Source organism: Centroberyx affinis, unplaced genomic scaffold (genome assembly GCF_046629955.1).
Source record: "Centroberyx affinis isolate AG114_WGS23_722 - 3 ecotype Tasmania unplaced genomic scaffold, CSIRO-AGI_Caff_v1 ptg004178l_1, whole genome shotgun sequence".
NCBI lineage: Eukaryota > Metazoa > Chordata > Actinopteri > Beryciformes > Berycidae > Centroberyx > Centroberyx affinis.
Window position 1 is genome coordinate 1 of NW_027281933.1, and position 21,522 is coordinate 21,522.

At 40.3% G+C, this 21,522-nt stretch overlaps 3 protein-coding genes across 5 annotated transcripts; 1 reads left to right on the plus strand and 2 right to left on the minus strand.

Annotated features, from left to right (window-relative positions):
- Window positions 1-3,764: 3,764 nt before the first annotated feature.
- Window positions 3,765-7,156, plus strand: LOC139663973 (phosphoserine phosphatase-like). The gene is made up of 5 exons (XM_071542776.1): window positions 3,765-3,904; window positions 5,658-5,792; window positions 6,071-6,216; window positions 6,479-6,627; window positions 7,033-7,156. Exons 1-5 carry the CDS (start codon window positions 3,765-3,767, stop codon window positions 7,141-7,143), a joined length of 681 nt encoding a protein of 226 aa, XP_071398877.1. The 3' UTR covers window positions 7,144-7,156.
- A 1,458-nt stretch (window positions 7,157-8,614) lies between these two features.
- On the minus strand, window positions 8,615-19,751 carry LOC139663966 (protein NipSnap homolog 2-like). Of its 3 annotated transcripts, XM_071542766.1 has the most exons (11): window positions 19,739-19,751; window positions 16,499-16,604; window positions 15,289-15,428; window positions 15,098-15,143; window positions 14,850-14,944; window positions 13,076-13,146; window positions 11,917-12,057; window positions 11,739-11,770; window positions 10,998-11,092; window positions 10,393-10,476; window positions 8,615-10,258 (listed from the first exon to the last, which is right to left on the minus strand). In XM_071542766.1, the coding sequence occupies exons 1-11, from the start codon at window positions 19,749-19,751 to the stop codon at window positions 10,194-10,196; spliced, it is 888 nt and encodes a 295-aa protein (XP_071398867.1). In that variant the 3' UTR covers window positions 8,615-10,193. The 3 variants fall into 3 exon arrangements, with proteins under 3 accessions (XP_071398867.1, XP_071398868.1, XP_071398869.1); XM_071542767.1 differs by lacking the exon at window positions 19,739-19,751 and having other exon boundaries at window positions 16,499-16,702; XM_071542768.1 differs by lacking the exon at window positions 19,739-19,751 and having other exon boundaries at window positions 15,289-15,393; window positions 16,476-16,702.
- On the minus strand, window positions 17,190-19,634 carry mrps17 (mitochondrial ribosomal protein S17). The gene is made up of 3 exons (XM_071542769.1): window positions 19,541-19,634; window positions 19,004-19,147; window positions 17,190-17,962 (listed from the first exon to the last, which is right to left on the minus strand). Exons 2-3 carry the CDS (start codon window positions 19,124-19,126, stop codon window positions 17,666-17,668), a joined length of 420 nt encoding a protein of 139 aa, XP_071398870.1. The 5' UTR covers window positions 19,127-19,147; window positions 19,541-19,634; the 3' UTR covers window positions 17,190-17,665.
- Window positions 19,752-21,522: the final 1,771 nt, after the last annotated feature.

Here is a 21,522-nt window from a genome sequence, read left to right on the forward strand (position 1 = left end):
TACAGGTCGATGGGCTCATTGGGTTTGGTGATGGCCAGCACAGCGTCTACTACAGCCTGCAGACAATCAGTCATGAAACCCATCAGCAACAGAATAATCATAAATTAGGCCTACAGGAACTGGAAAATCAATCTGACTGCAATAGCACTGTTCTCAACTGGAAAAATGCTCTGTTGTGTTTAAGTATTACACAAATTTAAACAGCTAGCTGTCTTCTCTAATCTCCTTAGGTCAAGGTTCAGATGCCGGTCCCCTAAGCCCTGCATTTGCTTCGACATTTTTCCCTCGTCTCTCACCTCGGTGAGGCAGTCTGCCAGCTCTGTGTGGACCTTGGTTCTCAGGGAGGTGCGCGCTACATTGATGAGGGTCTCTCTGTCCATTTCCCGTGTCACCTTAACCTCCTCCAGGACAGCCAAGGCCTTCTCCTTTGCCGCCTCAAAGCCCTCAGCAATGATTCTGGGATGGAGGCCCTGCAAGGCAAACATCAGTTGAAGGAGTTGTCTCTTAAGACAACATTTTCAGTGTTTTGTAACATAATTATCCATTTCATTTCTAAATACTGAATCTTTACATGCATTCTCCAGAGATCCACACATCAAATCAGATAAATAATATCAACTACTTCAAGACAATTACTCATGACACAGGTGGATTAAATACGTTCACATAGACAGTACTGCTACACATCCTTGGAGAGATCAATAGACAGAGTAGTGAGTGTAGAGGTTTTTAATAGACAGGCCTCGACCTCTCACCTCTGACACGTAGAGGTCGGCCTGCTTCAGGAGTTCACCAATGATGAGAACGTTGGAGGTGGTCCCATCACCTGTGATGTCGTCCTGCGCTGTGGCAACCTTAGCAATGAGCGACGCTGTGGGATGCTGAATTTGCTGAGGGAACAAGAAGAGAAACGTTTGCAAACGCATCGGAACACCAAAAGTAAGATCTTCATTACAGGGGTTAAGCAAAAACCCTTGAGGGTGCATAAAAGAACAAATTCTTATGATCAAATCCGGATTTTCCCCAATCATGTGATATCGCACTAGTCTGATGAATACATGTAGGGGAGGCAACAACTCTTGCAGACCAGAGCTGCAAGCTGCTTGCTGTAGCAGACATACAGGAGACCATGGCACCCTGAGGTGTCTCTGTGCAGCATGTGAAAATGCATGGATTGAAATACATCCATGCAATAAAAGCATTTTGAATGCATGCATGTTCATTGTTCAAGATAGAGGACATAAGTTATGTATCATCATTTTATATGCATAATCATTTTATAATATTTTTTTTAACATATTGTGTTTTGTGGTCTATTAGGCAGTAGTTATGCATGTGTAAGTTAATTACCATTTATTATCCTATATGTTGATGTGAGAATGTGCTAGAACAGTCTCGCCACAGTCTTAAATGACAGCGCCACACAATAGGGGTGTGGCTACTAATGCCTCTATTCATGACTGGACAGTAAACAGTAAGATAAAGACAAGTCGGTTGGACAAAATAGAGATACATTTCACAGTTGAACACTTCCTTACCATCTCATGTAACAAGACATTGCCGTCTTTGGTCAACTTTATGTCCCCCGCACCAGACACAAGCCTGCGGGTCGAGACAGGCAGGGATGGGTTAGGAGAGCAAAGTGAGACGGGCAGCTAGCTGGCTCGCTACAACATACAGTTTACATGGCAATGCTGGTCAACAGTTAGTAAATCAAATCTGATTTAAGACGTCTGGACTAGGCAGACAAGGCGTGACTGTTTAATATGCCCAGTCTGCTCACGCAGTAACTTGTCAGACAGATTATGAAGCATTATCTCGCTGAACTTCCTTAAGCAGCAAAAAAAAAAAAAAAGATTTCCCCGGCCCTGTAACGTTGCGGTTCAACGAAAATCAAGACATTAGCTCGTAACTCTGAAAAAACAATAAGGCTAGGTTGGCAGAAACGAAATTTAACTAAGTGTTTCTGTGTCGTGTAGTTTAGCATTAGCACAGTCTGCTAACCGGCTGGGGCTGTCATGCTAACATTAGCTTGATTGTCAAAACGGATCATGACGATGACAAGGCAGGGCAACGTGCGCCGGGAAAATCCGTTATCCGGTTAGCAAAGGGAGGCCTAAACTGAACGACTTTATAGTTTTGTATATAAAAGTATAAAGTACGTCATATGCACGACTTACTAAATTACACAGACACATAATCAGGTGGCGAAAACAATGACTACAATGCTGCTTGCCCAAACACTCTCATTAGAAGCTAATGTTAGCTAGTTAGCGAACTAGCGAGTTAGCTTAGCAAGCGTGCTTAACAAAAGGTTCCGCTGCTGCGCATGCTGCACGGGGCTGGACGCTCACATTTTCATGGTTCCCTTAGGTCCCAGGTTACTTTTCAGCACATCTTGAAGTCCGCGGGCGGCACTGATGTTAACAGCCAGGGCGGCCTGGGCCCGGGCCACCTCTGCTTTCGGGTTCAGAGCTTTCACCGCAGCCATGGCGAAGCAGTTAGATCCAGCGAAGGGGGGAAAACTGCCGCTGGTCGGGAGTGTAGACTGCTCGGCCTCGGAAGCTCACGAGAAGGGGTGTCGGCTTCCAGAAGGCTCCAACATGTGTTCTGGTGCTGCGTCTACTGACCCCGCCTAAACTCGTACATTCCCATTTTAGGAGTTAAATACGACTTGTCGCAGGACACAGGTGCTTTTGCCTGGAAACGATATCAAATGGACCCTGTAACAAAAGTACATCTTAGTTGGCTGTTATTTTATTTTGAAAATCAAGAGCTACTTTGTGCTATAACGGTAGAACGAAGAGGTGAAATGTGCATTAGACACAAAAATAGAAACACAAGGCTATTCATAGTATTCCCATGATGTCACATGCATTTCCTACCAATATAATGCTTTACCATATACACAGCTCACTGACTGAGACTGTCATTTGATTATAATCACCTGTTACTTTCCTACCAAGATGACCGTGTGGTGATGTAACAGAATACTATGAATACTAGTTGTTTACATACCATGACCAACCAATGGCATGTAATAAATAAATAAAATGCATCACATTTACAATCAGTTGACCACGGCCTCCGCCCATATCGGCAAATCAAACGCAGTCATTCTCATTATTCACCACTTTGACGGATTGTTCATTTGCGCTCAATCAGTAAAGTCTAGATTTCCGACATCACTTGAAGGCAGCATTGGTCACACCTTAAACGGCGTGCTGATTGGACGTGTCACGTTGGCCGAAATCTTTACTATGCGAGTGTCTGATTGGTTCAGACGTTTGTCAATCATAATATCCCGTGCGCTTTGAATCTTCACACAGTATTTACTGTAAATGGTAAAGCCCATGAGAAGTCAGGAAAACTATATCAGGCTGCGTTCACAGTACATAGCGTGTGTGAACGCAGAAATGCACATACCATAAAATCCTTTCAATGGATTGATTTTGTGAGATTTTTTTTAAGTGTCACACAATTGAATCACTAATAGCCTACTAACATTTGACCAATATGTGTTTATGAAATCCAGCCACGTCCTTGAATATGCCTAGTTTGGTCAGTATTTGAGGAATGTGCCTGGCCCTTCACACAACACCACTACGCATTGTTCAGCATTTTCACGGATGGTCTGACACATTTATCCTGAAAAAAGCAGGAAGCCACTGCCAGTACCCACCGCTGGCTTGTAGACAGTGGACGCAACGTGAGCACGGACTCTCGTCTCTTTAAACTATCTCTAATTTTGGAGTCTATAAATCATGACGACGTTGGCCCCGACCAAGGACTTGTTTCGAAATGCCCAGGCTGTGTGTTTTGACGTGGACAGCACCGTGATCAGAGAGGAGGGCATCGATGAGCTGGCCCGGTTCTGCGGGGTTGGAGATGCTGTGGCGGAGATGTGAGTAAAGTCTTCACCAACTGAAAGAGCAGTAGAATATGCTACTCAGGTAGAAGTGCTGTTACTTTGCTGATATTTTACTTAAGTACAAGTTAAAGTGCTGGTGTAGAAATCTTCTTAAGTAAAAGTGAAAAGTAGCTTAAAATGGACTCAGAATAAAAGTTAGGCTACTTTTTTAGAAAAGAGATCGATATCAAATGTGACTCCATGCAACTCCAAAAGGACGAGAGGAAACTCGAGTCTTTTAATTTAAAAAATTGGAAATTACAAAATTACGGAGCCCCTAAAGTCCCGAAAACTTTTTTTTATTTTTTTATTTTACTTTTATTTTTATTTTTTTTATCTTGTGCGCACAAGTTATTTATCTTGTGGGAACACGTTATTATCTTGTGCGCACAGGATAATTAACTTGTGCGCACAAGATAAAAAAAAAAGACCTTTCAGGACAAAATAAAGTGCACAAAGTAAATCCAAATTATTCTTCTATTCTTTGCTGACTGACCGTTCACTGTGAATGGCTTCACAATTTGCCACAAAACTGTCCAGTTCCTGTAGCTTATTATGGAGAGCCACAAAATCTGTGTTCTGTAATGGATGTGATTTAAATATGTAGCTAAGTATAATCCTTGAGTAAAAACGTACTTAAGTAAAAGTAAAATTACTGACTTTAAAAAATATTCAAAAGTTCAAAAAAACCTACTCAATTACAATAACGTGAGTAAATAATTAGTTACTTCCACCCTTGGTCTTCACTACTTTCTGGAGCCAAAGCTACAACCATCATATTATAGCCGTTAATACATTAATACATGTATGTTAAATTTTCTTCCACATTATTGAATTCCTTAGCTAGTGGAGTAGGCTAGTGTGTTGTGTGTAGTTGTAGTATGTAGTAGTTAAACATTGTTATATACTGTAGGTAACGTTATAGGAGGCTATTCACATTGTGGCAGCTATCAGCCTGCATGGTGTTTCCTGCACATTTCAGAATTCCCTCTATCTTCATCACTTTCTCTCAGGTCGCCTAATTGATAAGATGTGATGAAACTTAAACATGAAAAGGGGCACAAAAAAAAAAAAAAAAAAAAAAAAAAAAAAGCAAACAAAATGAAAAGCAAAACGAGATTCACTCAGTTTATTTTCAGTGAGATACAGTCACCCCAGATAACAACAAAAGATTGAAAGGGGGGTTGTTGAATTTATGGCCTGGCAGGAATTTGCAAAACAAAGCTCACCAGATAAGCAAGTGGATCTCTTACTGCTCCCCAAAAGGCACAACTATTTGGACAGTCTGCTAAAACTGCTCTTTGTTTTTCTATAAATCTATCTAATTTGTATTTCATATCAAAAGATACAGACTGCCCAGGCTCAATTTTTCCATTTGTTGACTAATTGGCTTCATAAAGGGGAATATCACTAAATTCCACTAAATATGTGATTCTTATATTCTAATACAGTCAGGGAAAGATGTAAAAAAGACTGTATAAAATCCATGATGATTTTCTGGGGATCAGGATAGATTTTCATTAAAAAAAATAGTAAGTCTATAAAAACTGCCTCCATGGCTTTCTCATGGAGGACAAATCCCCAAATCAAAAGCTGGCAGTTTTACTTCTGCCCCATAGGCATCTTAAATGCAAATGAGATGAGTCTACTTTTGACTGTTGAACATATTTTGGTCCCACTGTGTGAGGCAAATTCAAATCACCTATAACAGTGTTGAAGTTAAGTATGAATCTTTTTAAACTCACAGGACTCGGCGGGCCATGGGAGGGTCAGTAACCTTCAGAACCGCCCTCTCAGAGAGACTGTCAATCATCCGCTGCTCCCGAGAGCAAGTTAACAAACTCATCACCGACCACCCGCCTCACCTCACCCCCGGGATCAAGTGAGTGTGTTTTAATGTGGGAAGGCAACGTGTCTTTTCTATGGCCAGTCCCACAAGTTTTAACAGTTTGTATTTTAATCGATTTCCAAATCCAATTTCCATTTCCAAATGTTTTTAGATTTGACAGAAATCAAAATCACAATCATTTACTCACCAAGTACATACAATAAATACACATACAAGGAATTTGACATAAGTAGCTAACTGCAAAAGATGTGAATAAACTCTTGGTATACTGACTGACTGACTGACTGATTGACTGACTGACTGGTCATCAGGGAGCTGGTTGACCGACTGCACCAGAGAGGAGTGAAGGTGTTCCTGATTTCTGGAGGCTTCCGCTGCATTGTGGAGCATGTGGCAGCTCAGCTTGGCATTCCTGCTCACCATGTCTACGCAAACCGACTGAAGTTCTACTTTAACGGTGAGTAGAGACAGTAAAGAGACACTATAGGCAGCCCCAATATTGGAAGATGCAGAGGAGAGAGAGAGTGCCAGAGCATGAGAGACTTGGAGTAGGGAGAAAAGAGTTTATTATTTGGAGAAAAATGCTGCAGAATAAGTAAGTCTATCAAAAGAGCCGTTTTTCGATCAATAACGTGTTTGTTTTGTATGGAGCAGATTGTGCTGATTGTGTGTGTATGTTTGTGACTGACTGGTGCGTTGTGTTTGGTCCCGGTGTTCAGGCGAGTACGCGGGGTTCGATGAGTCCCAGCTCACTGCAGAGTCAGGGGGGAAAGGAAGAGTGGTGGCCCTTCTTAAGAAAACCTACAGCTTGCAGAGAGTTGTTATGGTTGGGGATGGAGCCACTGACATGGAGGCATGTCCACCGGCTGTAAGAGTGAACACATGCAACACACACACACACACACACACACACACACACACACACACACACACACACACACACACACACACCATACTTACACTGCATAGCATTGGGACCAATACACACACCATCTTGCAGAAGTGGATTAGGGCCACATGTGAAAAATCTGAGTTCTGAGACTCAGAATCTCAGAATTTTGAAAACAAAGTCCGAATTCTGATTTCAATCTCAGAATTCTGAGAATACAGTCAAAATTCTGAGGGGAAAAAAGTCAGTTAATCTCAGATCTCAAATATATTTTTCACATGGCCCTAATCCTCTTCTGCATCATCTGCTTCTCCTGAATACTAAATGCATTTCTCAAGCCACAATTTCCATTCACTTGAATTTTCTTTTTTTGTTTCTTGCCAGGATGCTTTCATCGGCTTCGGGGGCAATGTGGTGAGGCATCAAGTGAAGGAGAATTGTTTGTGGTACGTCACGAGTTTCACTGAACTGCTGAGGGAGCTGGAGAAGATATGAAGCCACAGCCTGCCTGATGAAAGCTCACATCTGTTAATCTGTCACCACTAGCATCGTAAAATGTGTTGCTCTTTCCCTATCAGTTTTCAATAAGGTAGTAAGGATTCAAAAAGAAATATTACCTTTGTATATCAAGGTGAATGTATTTTTTCAGTAAACTGTTTTTTTTATTTGGTAAAAGACTCAGACGGCTGTTTGTATACAACAGGAATTACTGCCTTATAAATTGACTGTAAAGTAAGATGTATCAGTATATGGAATGGAAATATTTTGTCAAATGTTGAATGAACAATGACCACAGCTGGAGACTTTATCAGAAGGTGGAAGGAACTCTGAAACACAACAGACTCATCCTCTGTTCAGGAGGCAGTGCTCCTTGACCTAAGTTAGAAAGCTCTGCAGTGGCATCGCTCCATGGATGGATGAGATCCGTCCTGAAACATCTCTTCAATATTGTGTGGATTTCGGGAATAGCACATCTAGACTGGCAGACAAGTCGCAATTTTTTTGTTTTTTTTTTTACAAAAAGAAAGAGACTAGAGGGGTGTGTTCCAATTATTGAGGGCCACACTGCTCAGCTTCTCTGGGAAAGCCTATACCAAGGTGCTGGAATGGAGACTGCCTCAGATCCAGGAGGAACAACAAGGATTTTAGCCTGGTCTTAGAACAGCTGATCAGCTTTTTTTCTCCCTCTTTCAGATAATCAAGGGGTCATGGGGTTTTTTGGTTTTGTAAAAGGCTTGTGACCGTGTTCCCCAAGGTGTCCTGTGGGACGTGCTGCAGGAGTGTGGGGTGCTGGGGCCGCTGCTGTGAGGCATTGGGTCCGTCCTTATACAAGCAGTTGAAATGACAGTTGAAGTGGTTCAGGCACTTGGTAAGGATGCACTGCCCCCCCTCCACCCTTTAATATTGGGCACAGCCAACTGAGAGGAGGCCCCAGGGCGGAGGAGGGAGGGAGGGAGGAGCTGGCCTGGGGAGCCGCCACGGGGAGCTGGAGGCAGTTGCTGGGTTAAAGGATTATCTGGGCTGCTCTTCTTCAATGGATAGATGGATAAAGAGAAATAGAGTCAGAGCAGAGCAGAGTTATTGCATTTTTGCCCCCCTGGCCTGCTTCAAAAACTTTCTTTCATTCTAAGGAAGACCAGGGTGCTGAAATGTTGTGCAATAAATCTTCCAAATCTTGCCAAACTCTGCAGACTCAATTTCTCTTTATTACTTCTTCCTGCACCTGTAATATAGCCTTTTTGGATGTGCATGTTCTATTTTTTTCTGTCATGGATGGATGAATAAACAATATGATGCAGCTATCCAAAGAGCTGCACCAAGAGCTTGAAATGGCTCAAATCTTTATCTTTAGCCAAGAGCTGTGTGATATAGTCACCCTGCAAGCCATGAAGTAAACTGGATCATCCAATAATTTCAAATGTGTGATTTAGTAGAGCCAGAGATAAAACCCACTTTTTCATTTTCATCAGAAGTTTAATATGTACAACTAATCTTATTAAAGCACTGCATTTCACATTTACCACATTGAGATATTATTCCTCTCCTGTCCACCTGTTTATCAACACAAGATAGTTATAGAATTCCCCGCTTCATTTACAAATAAATGATTGACCGTATCTCTGCCTTGGTCAATAAGCCCACTATGTATATCTACAATCTGACCAATTAAAAAAAACATTCATCTCAGTTATAGCACACAATCACCTGGTTGGCATGAAATTATCTGACTGATGATATAGGGATGAGCCAAACCGGTCAGTGTACAGCAGTTTGTAGATACTGATTAGTTCTGCTTAAGTCAAAAACAAAAACAGTTTTTTTAAACATTTGTCAAGAATCCTCTTATCCCCCTCTCCATAGTTGGAAGAGTCAGAAGCGTGATCTCAAAGTTAGAAAACAAACTACAGATGTGGTCAGTTTCACAGAGGAGATGCAGGCTGACAAAGGACTCCTGCAGGAGATTCAGAACAATTTCACCCGAAAAACCGGATACTATTTTCATAATATCCTGTGGGGATGTTGTCGACTTGGACAAGAATGAAAGGACTGCGCTCTAGTTCAAATTCCACCTTCCTGCTCTGTACACCTGACAAGTCTGACACTCTGTGGTGTGTTTGTGAACTTCAACTTGTCCATCCAACTGATTCTGAACCACAGTTATGAACCAGAATCAGCCGGTTGGATCAAAATCATGTGAGTGGAAGGGGATGTTTTCTGGAATGGAAACCAGATTAAATACTTTTACTGAAGACAAGGATATGGTATCTCCAGACATCTGTGGCCCTTAAGGGCATAAGCCATCATCTCTGTGAATCAAAATCAATCAATTTGTAAACAGCAAGCTAGTCTTTGTAAAACTGACCATCACCTGAAACAGACAGTTAACTTTCTTAAGAAGCTTATCCAATTTATAACAAACTGAGAGTCCTTAGTCCATCAAAAAAGGCCCCGGACTCAGTGTTTTAGTTTGTGAGATACTGGAGGCAGAATTTGAAAGCATTTATCAATGCTAGTGCAGCAGGGCTAAAATTGATTTGTAAGAAATATCATCCATGACATAATTTTATACAAGACCATAAGGTTTTCCAAGAGATGGTTTTCGCCCATTTATTCACATCCTCTGCACAGTATCTCAATAACCAAAAACAGAGGTGCAAGTGGTTTTTAGATCATCATAAAATCAGACAAGCTTCTTAAAATCTGACCCTTAAATGATGGAGATGATGAAGAGTCAAATAATTTCATCTACACACAGCACATTTATGGATCAGTAAAAAAGTAACTGCTGCAACAGATAACTGTCTTTGTGATAATATTTTTGACCTTATCACCTGTAATAAGACATTCTAGGCCCACACAGAAAAGGGGAGTAAAGAAATCAAGAAAGAAGAAAACAGAAAAAACTGAAGTGACATGTTGATGTTGCGCTGAAATCCCTGGCAGTGCACACTCCGATAGTTGATTACACTCTCTATGGATCAGTGTGGTAGTTAGCTGTGGTTGTTGAGAGTTTGTTGGAGTTTCCCCTGGGTGTTGGCGGGGGGTTACTTCAAGGGTGAACTCTTCATGGGAATCATTATTCTAGACTCCATGTGCTGAATAAGAGGAACTGTGGAGGGGGGGGGGGGACAATGGGTCAAAGTCAAGCAAAACATCTCTGTGTCGTTCTTTCATGTGGATAGAAAGAGAGAAAGGCAAAGAGAGGGAGGACCAGAGAGTAAAACAAAGAGACAACCGGCTTACCTGTGTAATAAACAACCTCATCCCAGCCTTCGTGCTGCCAGGCTGCGTTTCTGGTGTCTTCTCTTGACTGAAGATCTTTGTAAGCTGAGATGAAAACAAAATTGATATGGTTGCTTGCTTTGAATTGAACAGACAGATTTACTTTTTGCTCACAAATTGACTTTTGCATGAACTTCATAGAGATCATTTCCATGATCTAAAATGTATGTTCTTCATATGTTGGCACTGGTACTTGGTTGAGAAAATGTCTAAACTCCATAGATGCAACAAGCTGTGACAAGTAATTAGATAAATACATTTGGATAAATATTTGCTGTAGAGTGATCCATTCCCCAAATTTTCCTGCATGGACCAAAACTCTCAAAACACCATGATACTCCAAGAAAGGCCGTGAAAACGTAGGAACCATGCGTATTTTATTTATTTAACCTATATTTTACGAGGAAGTCCCATTGAGAAACAATTTCTCTATTACAAGGCAGCCCTGGACAAGAGGCAGCACTGATAATAAAAAAAAAACACAAACATTTAAAAACACAAACAGCACACAAGTAACAAACATAAAACAATGACATTTAAAACATGAAATAAAAAATAAAACCTACCCCATAGGTGGTGAACCATGTAGAGACTTCCAATCTGTGAGAAAAAGCCTCCCACTGCCTCATGGTTCTGCTGGCGAAACTCGATGGCGCGAGCCCTGCAGAGCACAGGGAACTCAAGTTACATGACAAAAAACAGCTATATCAGCTTGTTACTGAGGGTTTGTGTTTGTTGTAAATTACAAGCATGATTTTGTGGACACTGTAGTCCAAATTAAATTGCCATTCACTGATAACCCAATCATTTCCATCCCATTATGTGCAACATGTTCTGTTTTCCCCCATATTCTAATCCATCAGTTCAAAACATCAAATCTTGATGTTCCACTCAGATTTTTTTTTTAACCTTCCCTGCATTTTTTATTTGATTACATTACCAGCTAATTTCCCAGTCATTGTATGGTTTGTTAGATTTGGTATATGATAAATAAACAGCATATTGGTCAATTATGCTCGACTTTTAAAAATGATCTTCATCCGCTCATGCTTATGAGTCATGCATAGATTGTGTAGGCAAGAGGTACCGTTCACTCATATTCATCTTCTACAATCTGTAAAGGCAATAATATAGTAGTAAGGGACATTTTTAAAAAATGGTACAAAATAATGGCAGCTCTACTATAACCAGATAACCAGGAGAAAGCTTGTGAGCTTGTCATTTTGAGTATGATACTGCACAATTTTAATAAAAGTCTGAGGACCTACTCAAAAAACACAAATGAATACAAGAAAATTTTGCCTTACCAGTAATTTCCCCACTCGATCATAGTCCCTGGCTGAGAAAAAAAAGATGAGAAGAAGGGAGAGAAGTGGAAAATAAGTAGTCTGGTCGCTTGCATATAAACAGAGGAAGCAGGTAAATTAACTGTGGAAAAAGAGGAGCAACCTGAGGACACAGACGGAGATAAAAAGATGTGTTTACCCTGAGTTGGTATGAGCGGAGCTCGTAGATATTGGGTCCTGGACGGGGCACCGGCTCATTCCAGAAGCTGAACTCCAGCAGCAGCTGGTTCCTGCGGGACAGCAGCATCTTCCCCCTCTCATTTCTGTAGTCCATAAACTCCTAAAGCAAGGAGGAACATCAGAAACAAGTTACTCAGCAAGCTGGGGTAAGCCCACCAATACTCGTCAGCCATACTGATTACAGAATATCAACTGAGATCAAGAAATTTTAGGACTGGAGAGGATTAAAATTTTAAACAGCTGAAAAATCACTTGTTCCCAGCAGAAGGCATGATAATCTGCAGAAAGCTAGAAAAGAGACAGGCAACTTTGATGGTAGTGGGAGACAAAAATTCTGTTGTCCATTTGGGGGCTTGCATCCTACACCAACACCCACAAATCACATTTTGCATTATCCAATATATTCAATTTTGGGGGAATAAGTATGAATTTAGTTATCAAGAGCTTCACAAGATCTGGAAGGCTTAAATCATCTTCTGTGTGAGAGTGTGTATGTTACATAGACCACCATTCATGACTGAAAACATGTGATATATGAAAAATGTTATGTTCCGACTAATTAAAAAGGAATTTGCTTCAGTAACCTACTGATATGTGAGCAATAACTGCTTAATTTTGAACAGACAGAGTAAAGCATTTTAGTTGCAAACTGAATAATCTCTATTACGGCAGGTAAAATGGTTATTTAATTACAAAAATTATACTTGACCTTCATTCTGAACCATGTTATGTTTCCTCTTAAAGACAGTGAAAATGAAAATCGGTGAAAAAAAAACATCTTTAAAGACTTAGGACCCAAAAACCTCCCTAACTTGTGACTTCATGTCCCTCTTGTACCTTTGAAGCAGATTAGACCGACAAAGAGCCTAACGGTTTAAGTAAGAATGGGCCAAAAACTCCAGTAACCTGTGTTTATACACTTGTATTTGTGTAAATAAAAGTTTCCAAAAACACCAAATAGTGTTGAAAAATCAGATTAAACTGATTCAAGCACCAACTCCCATTGCTACACATAGGTGGGAAATTGGTCTGAGGATCATATTTAAGGGGTGCTCTACCAAAGGTGGCCCACAGGTCACCAGTTGCCAATTAGCTGCACTACATGGACCACCCCATACCTTATTCTGCCTGAGTTTGTTCATGACTTCGGTGAGGGCCGGGTATCCTCCCCGGTATCTCCACAGGTGAACTAGGATACAAGGAGCAGAAGAGCGAAAATGAATGTGGCTCTCTCATATCATTTATACATCTTGGCGGGTCTGCATTTCCTAGGGGGGAAGATAGTCTTACACTGAGTATCAACAATTATATTTTTAGCGTTTATTTAACCTTCTAGATCTCCAGTGGCCTTGAGGGTGAATTCTAGTGTATCAGCCATGAACTCTAGCCCATTTCTGTAGGTCATTTCAACATTAAAACAAAGTATGTGACCACTAAAATTACATCCACTTAAGTGAGAGATTCTAATCAAGAAAGTTTGTTGTGAAATAACCACAGGCTACCATTTAAAAATATCAGCATTTAGTAAAATGGATGAGACAACACACGCTATTCATGATCCCATCCAACAATGTAATAAAAACATGTACTTTCGTACTTTGCAGCAAGTCTGCTGACTTGGTTATATAACATGGAGCTCAACAAAGAAGAGTGAGTAAATATGAACCTCCTGGAGCGTTCTTCAAGATCATACTTGAGTAACACCAAGATGGATTCATATACATCAGGACTGTCAAAATGTCACTGGATTGATGTCCTCATCAGCATGAAAGCTGCTTTGTCAAAACTAAACCTGTGAACATTCACATAACTACGGACACCTGGCAGCTCTGAATCATTAACATTCCCACATGGGCTTGAACCTGGAACTTCCACTATTATATATCGAGGTTTTCATTTAAAATATTTCTACCTGGTAAAAAGGGAAAAGTGAGAAAAAAAATCTTCCCGTTAAAACAAACCATCTCTCTCTTGATGTACCGTAGCAGTACAACCACGATCAGGCAAGTTTACCTCTAATACACTGACAAAAGTTAATCATATAGTCCAAAATACACAGAGTAAACATCAGCTAAACCCGATCCATAACAGAAACCCCACTGAGACAAAGAGATGGACATTTATTTTTGACAAAACATCTCTGGCAGTATAATCTTTAACGAAAGAAGACTAACTTAGCAGGACTAAGACTGCGGGTCCCATGATCTAGATAAATCATATTTGAAGAAATAACTAATCTAACTTAAATCTATTAAACAACTAACTTCGCAGGACTTGCCAAAAATGACAACCATCTTTCACAGAGTACGGTTGTCATATTTCCTATGAAACAACCTCTCTCTGTACATATTATAATCTTCTACATTTTCAGAGTGTACAGTTCATTACTTGTGTTATTTATATAGCCTTTTGCCTTATCTTTATCAAGGTTACCAATATTTCAAGACAGCTCTGTAACATTAGAGGCAGGTTACAACTGGGGAATGACAAATGTCACCACAAGGACAAATGGACAGCAGCCAGAGAATGTGCAATTCAGTCATGGCTATAATTAACTAAAACGTAAAAGCAGAGAAAGTGGCTGTTAGTGTTACTGGGTAGGAGAGCAACTGCAAGAGTCTTAAAGAATGAATTGAAAATGAACTGAAAAAACTTAGTCTGTGACTAAGTCCTTCAAAGCGAAAATAGAAATGAAACTGTGTGTGCAGTTTCAAAATCCTCACAACTCATTCTAATCCCCCAGCAGCAGCAACCTGGAAGAAGGAGTGTTTTGTGGAGGTTTGTGTCATTCATAAGCAAGGTTATTGCTTGCATGTGAATCCTTGAGAAGAAATGTATAAGATTATTGCTAATGTGTCTGTTTAGACATGGAGCTCGAGGGTAAACTCTTACCTGCCTGATCCTGCTCTCCGTACCATGTGTTCCAGGTGCCCACTAGCTCACAAGGGTAATGAGGGTCGGCATGAATGGAAGGCAGGACGTCCTCACTAAGGATGCGCACACACACCAACACACACACACACACACACACACACACACACAGATGTAGAGAAAATCAACCAACACATCTGCACTGTTTACTAAACCAGCTCCTTGCCCAGGCTGTTGAGTAAAGTGAGAGAGGGATGGGGATTTCTTACCAAAGTTTATTGTAAGCATCAAGGCACTCAGGCTTGACATTGTGAACTGCAAGAAAATAAAACTTGAGTGAGGCAATACAGCATGTAACAGATTGTATAAGATTGTCCTGAGAAAAAAGCACAATCAAGGCAGGGTAATCTTGTACAACGGATCATTATAACACCCACAGCAGGTCACATATAATACATACACTGTATTTTGTACAGGTTGCTTTCTTCCTTCTTGGCAAGCAGATGAGAGTGGGCATCTTTTCTGGGGTCCACCTTTCTGACAAACAGAGACTTGAACCAGCTGTCTTCACGGTGCCTGTTGTTGGAGGCTGAGAGGCTCCTAGGGTGCAAAGAAGCACAAGGGTGAGATAAAAAAAATAATAATAATAATTTAATCTATTACACAATACTCAGGACCATACAAAGCCTGAATATCAAGTTAGGTGCGGCTTGCGGTGATGCTTGCATTCCTTTAAATCATCAGTGGAAACACACAAGGTGGACAGGATAATTATTATTGATGATTGCAGTGAATCAGGAGCTTTGCACTAATCTATACAGACTATCCAACTCATTCATTACCCAGAAATTCCACAGCTAACAGGCCAGCAATTGAGAGGACTATAAGCTGTAAGTAGCCAAAGGATTAGTCTACATTTACTCCTCACGTAGGCTAACACACTTATGAGCTGCCTCTCCATGGTATATTCTCAAAACAGGAAATATATCTATATATATATAAAGCCAGTTGTACAAGTACCTAGAATCACTCTATATAGAGGTTAGTGTTGCTTGTTGGCAGAAAGGAGCCTTTTGACAGTTTGCCAACTGGTACAAGTACAACTACATAGTACATCCAAAAGATGCAACATTTTCAGCAAAGTTTACCATAAAATGTAACATTTCAGTAAACAACATGTAAATATCACTGCGAGCTTTGGGACACACATCTGCCACAGCAAGGGACTTAAGGGACCGTGCCATACACCAAACAAAACAAACATTGCCTTGTAGCGATTCACTGCATTTTGACCTTGAAGTTGAATTCGGTTAGAGACTGACAGAAGCCGAGCTTTGATTTTGGTTTCTGCACATGGCTACTGTACTTCTAAGCACAAAAGTGTAAAGTGTGGGTAAAACAAATGCTAAAATGAGTTACTTCACAACTTTGTATGAAGGGAGGACAATAATTAGCATTAGCAATAAGTTAGCAAGTTTACAACCCCTTGCTAGCTAGCTAACGCTAGCTACGTTACACAGAATATGAAGGCGCCGTGGATAGCGTAACTTTAGCGTCAGCTAGCCCGCTAGCATACAGGACTTTGTCATTGATGTTAAGTATCTATGAGCTACATGTATTCTTGGGGATTTCTCCATCAACATTCACAATCTTCATCTGAAAAATCTAACCTGATGATAACGGTGACCTGTCCGTTCGCCTGAAGCCCATTTTTCGTCTGTTTCAGGCCGTTGCCCACACTTTGAAGGACTCGGGTCGCCATCTTTCCCCTTAGCGCTGTTGTTGCTGGTTGTTTTGACAAGGCTGCAGCAGTCAGTCCGGGGTGTTCCCGCAGGACTGGACTAGCAGCTGACGTTAATCATACCTGCTAACTTTATCTACCGGGATCCAATGGAACAAGTTTGAACGTTATGCGGGTTTTAAGTTGCTAGAGGGCATAATGTACATGAAGTGTTAAAAGTGCACTTATCCTATTCAAACTGTATTCACGAATAAGCACATAACTTTGATTTTCCACCAGATTTGAGCATAGACCTCGCAAACTAGAACAGCAAACGTTATAACGCTAACGGTGATGTTCCTTGAGATTTGAGTGCCATTTCACTTTTGCTGTTTTCAGGACTTGCGTTTGAAACACAAACTTATCTGCACTTAAATTCAGCAGTGATGGCGCTCGTTCACTTTTGAAAATCTGTGCCGATAAAATAAATAAAATGCCGATTTCATTCCGCTGTTAGTGCATCATCATACAGATATGCCCCATTTAGGAGAATGGACCAATGATTTCACAGATGAAGCAAACAACAACAAAAAAAACAACAACCAAAATAACAGCCTAATAATACTTTAAATGTTAGTGACTTAGAGCGAATTTATTGAATATACATACACTGGCTAACGACATTCCCAAGGAACTGACCAATGAATGATAAAGGGGCTTTTGCATTATGCACCTTGCATACTAAAGCAACCATAAAGGACTGGACAGTGAAAATCATTTTTTTTAATAAATGAGTATGCAATGCATTTGAAATAGATATATTTGATCTGACTGTAAACATGTTTTCTGTGGACCATGGATTGGTAGGTGTGAATATGACAGAGTAGCTACTTAACAAGCTTTTCTCTTCATCATTTTATTGCAAATTCCTCAGAAATGTGTCTTCAATTTCACTACCTGAGCAGGTAGCAAAGAAAAAAAAAAGTATGTAGGATCTCCAAGTCACACACATTTCGGTGTGTATCCTTGTACATTCCTATGCATATTAACACCTGAAACATAGACTTAAGAGTGACAAACATTATTACATACAATAATTCAGTTTCGTAACATGGGGTCAAGGTGTTTGTGCCGGCGAGGCGGAGATATTCAGCTGCTGTAGTTTCTCTGCTAATGTCGTCTGCTCTTCCAGGCTGTGTGCAGAGTCGCTCAGAGGCTCCAGAAACTTAGTTCCTTCAACTTTCTTTCCCGTCAGCGGGTCAACCACCCGGCCGACTTTATACACGATCTCAGCCAGTTCGTGCTTCACGTGTTTGGACCTGGGCTCGGGCAGGGCCTTGAGAAGAACTATATCTCCCACAGTGCACTGCTGCAGAGCATCATGGGCAAAGTAGGTCTTCCTCTTGTTGTAGTACTGTGGGGAAGAAACGACAACAGTTGTTAGCATTACTTTTTTTTAAAGACTTGGTCAGTGTGCAGCAATAAAGCATCTCCATTAGAGCTGGAACAGTCTTTTTGTCAAAATGATATCCATTTGGTGTGTGTCCCTTGGTTTGGACACAACTGACTTGAAGATCAATAGTAAACAAATGCATTAGTTGTGTGCCATTAATTTAAGTCTGATTGTGCAGCAAGGACATTGGTAGCAGTTTCACAACTGTGTATCGCACTTTATCATTACTTATGCATGTATCGTATAGTATTACCATTAACTTTTCTACTAAGATCGCTTGTGCCATCTAAAAATACACCATGAGTTTACCATATTCCATAGTAAGAAATACATACCAATCAGCAATGGCAAGTATTCTCTTATGGCCTAAGGCAGTGATTCTCAACCTTTTTCATATCAAGGACCCCTAATTTAGTCCACATTAGAGCCACCGACCCCCATTTGACGAGATTTTGTCTCTCGGACCCAAATCTGAGAATATTTTTTTATCGTTAGATATGATTTTGTCCAGAATTCCATGACTATCTGTATTGGAGGTAGAGAGATAACAGAGAAATTATGATCAAAATAGCCATTCTTCTACATTCTCTAACTGTGTTAACTTGTAAATTAAATAATAGTGAAGTTTAACAATTCATCAATTTGCCGGGGACCCCGTGGAACCCCCTCAAGGACCCCTGGTGGTCCCAGGACCCCACGTTGAGAAACACTGGCCTAAAGTATACTCATTCAGTTTCTTAATTTCCTCTCACTGTCGGGTTTTCCACTCTCTGGTGGTGAGAGGTAATTAAGAAACTGAATGAGTATACACCAGAAAAACCCATCGGAGCTCTTTTGGGTGATTCATGTTTTTCATATTTGAGAATGTTATAGCAGGTGAATAGAATATGGAAATACACTGACTGGTTTCAACAATAGCATTTTTGGTCTTTTCTCCTTTGGACAGTACACAACGTCCCGTGTCATCTCAGCAGCGAGCTGACTGACACCGTCTCAGTTTACCTTGAGCAGGTAGGGGTCCAGCACCAGCCTGGTGACTCGCACTTTGGCAGTCTTCACCATCTTGGTCCCTGTCACCCTGCCGATGATCCATTTGGCATGGACTGATGCCTGCTTCACCGACATCCTGGAATGGTCTATTCAAGCCTAGGGTACATAAAACACAATTTTAAAAACAGGATTTATCAATGCAATCTGACAGTGACTGTGTTCATTGTTTGGGTTTAGCATTTCTGTCTGACTGACTGAAGTCTAGAAACTGGCCTGTACCACATCTTATTTAAATGTACTTTAATTGAACTAGTGGCGAAAGATAACACCGCTTAAAAAAAGCTAAAAGATGAAGTTTCAAACCTGCAGAATAACCCTGATCTGGGAGCAGCCAGCAGCAGCCCACTAGCCTAGCTGCAGCTAACGTTAGCTTTATCTAAGTCATTGTCACGTTCATTCATCAGCAGGAAATACCAGTGACGCAAACTTTACTGAAACAAATTAACTTAACTTACGTCAATGGTACGATTTAAAGAACCATCATCTTACCGAGACTATTTTAAAGGAATAATTTTAGAAGGTCACAAATTCTTCAGCGTGAATGTTCCTCCATGCCTGTCCGGCTTGGCTTGTTTTGATGACGTCAAAATTACGGATAGTAAAGAGGGACAGACTGTGTGCGATTTGAAACTTGAGACAGACCTATAACCATAGACATATATACGTATATATGTCTATGCCTATAACCGCCTATAACCATAGACCGTAAAAACCATAACACTGTGTTATAGCTATGCAATTAGAAGGCTACTGTCTCTAACAATGTGACTTTGCCACCATTAAAATCAGAAAACATCAAAAACTCCTGGAAACTTATATAAACAATGTGCTATTGTTGTTCATTCATTCATAACTGTAAATTCCTTAAACCACAACCACTATTAGTGTGTTTCAAGAAGGAGCTGAGTCTAGTTGCAAAGTCCATGGTATGCAAAAACGTCTCCATGGGCCCAATATTTGATCCCCTTCATTTGTAATTTGACTATTTATATTTCTCATTTTTTCTTGCTCTTGAACATTCACTTTTATGTAGGTTACATTACTCAATAGAAATATGCTATTTCTGGTGACTTTTTGTATGGTATTTTGTAATGTAAATTGAGAAAGAAGAAGAAAGAAAAGTAGGCTACTGTTGCTAAGTTTCAAACCTGTCAATTAAAAGTCAGTCATAACTATGTTATTAAACAGGTGTGAAGCCTTTCTGTATGTAGTTGAATACTTTCCTTTATTGAACTTAACTGTTCCAGTTAAATTTAGCTCTGTTATGTCTGCTCCCAGACAAGTTTAAGGTGGAGCTGTGGCAGCAGAGCGGAGGTCAGGAGGATCTCACCTGAAAGACATTAAAGACATAATCTACTTTCACACAGCAGGAAGTGACGCAGGACCAGGGGGGCAACTCAGTTCATAACGGCTGACTGAAAGCATGTATTTTAAATTAATTGCCCAACTGGTAGATGATGCTGGAAGAAACACAGAGATGTTGTTGAGTAAGTCATGGATAGCCCAGGTAGCTCTATTACTGTTGTTGAGCCAAGCCAAGCCAAGCATTCTATTCTATTCTGTTCTATTCTATTTTATTCTATTCTATTCTCGCTTCCCTTTCCCCTAAGAAAACAAAATTTCCGTTTTGACCACTAGAGAGTAGTAGAGAGACACCGCTTCCTAAACATGGAGCGAAAACCTCAAACTACTGTAAGATGAGAAAAGATAAGATTGGATAAGTTTAGATAGGATGAGATAAGATAAGATAAGATAAGATAAGATAAAACATTAATGTTCCTCATGGGGAAAATGGATCGATTATAAAAAACATACAAAACCAAACTATCACTTTCAACACTAGAACATGCTGAGCAGACGAATTAATGAAAGATGAATGAATGATGAATGAAATGTATGGAGTAACAGTACAGATTACAGCATTATTAGGGTGTGCAAAATAACTTATGAGACAAATAAAGAGTGCATGCAGAATGTACGATAGGAAAATATATCAAAACTATGAAATATACGCAGTATGAAATGGTGGAGACATAAAATTATCAATATGTATGCAATATACTTTATAACAATGAGAAGGATATGTGAATATCCTCTAGGAAGAAAACTGATATGCGAATTGACAACAAATATAGATGATATGCAAACTGTGCATTGTATTCTCAAAGTGTCTAGGTGTATAGATATGCAAAGTAAAATAAAACATATATACACATTGGCAATTTATTAACTTTACAGAGGGAGAAAACATACAGTATGTTCCAGCTTAGATGTGTACATTGTGAGTTGTCCCCTTATCTAAAGTCCTGATGGAGGCACCACATGTACAAATGGCATTACGCAATGCTCATATGCATTGTTGTCTGTTCTCAATAACACTTATCAGAACACAGATGGAGGTAACATACATGGCATGTGTATAGCGTGCAGAAAAATGTCATGTGTGCCGACTCACATGCAGAGAATGTACA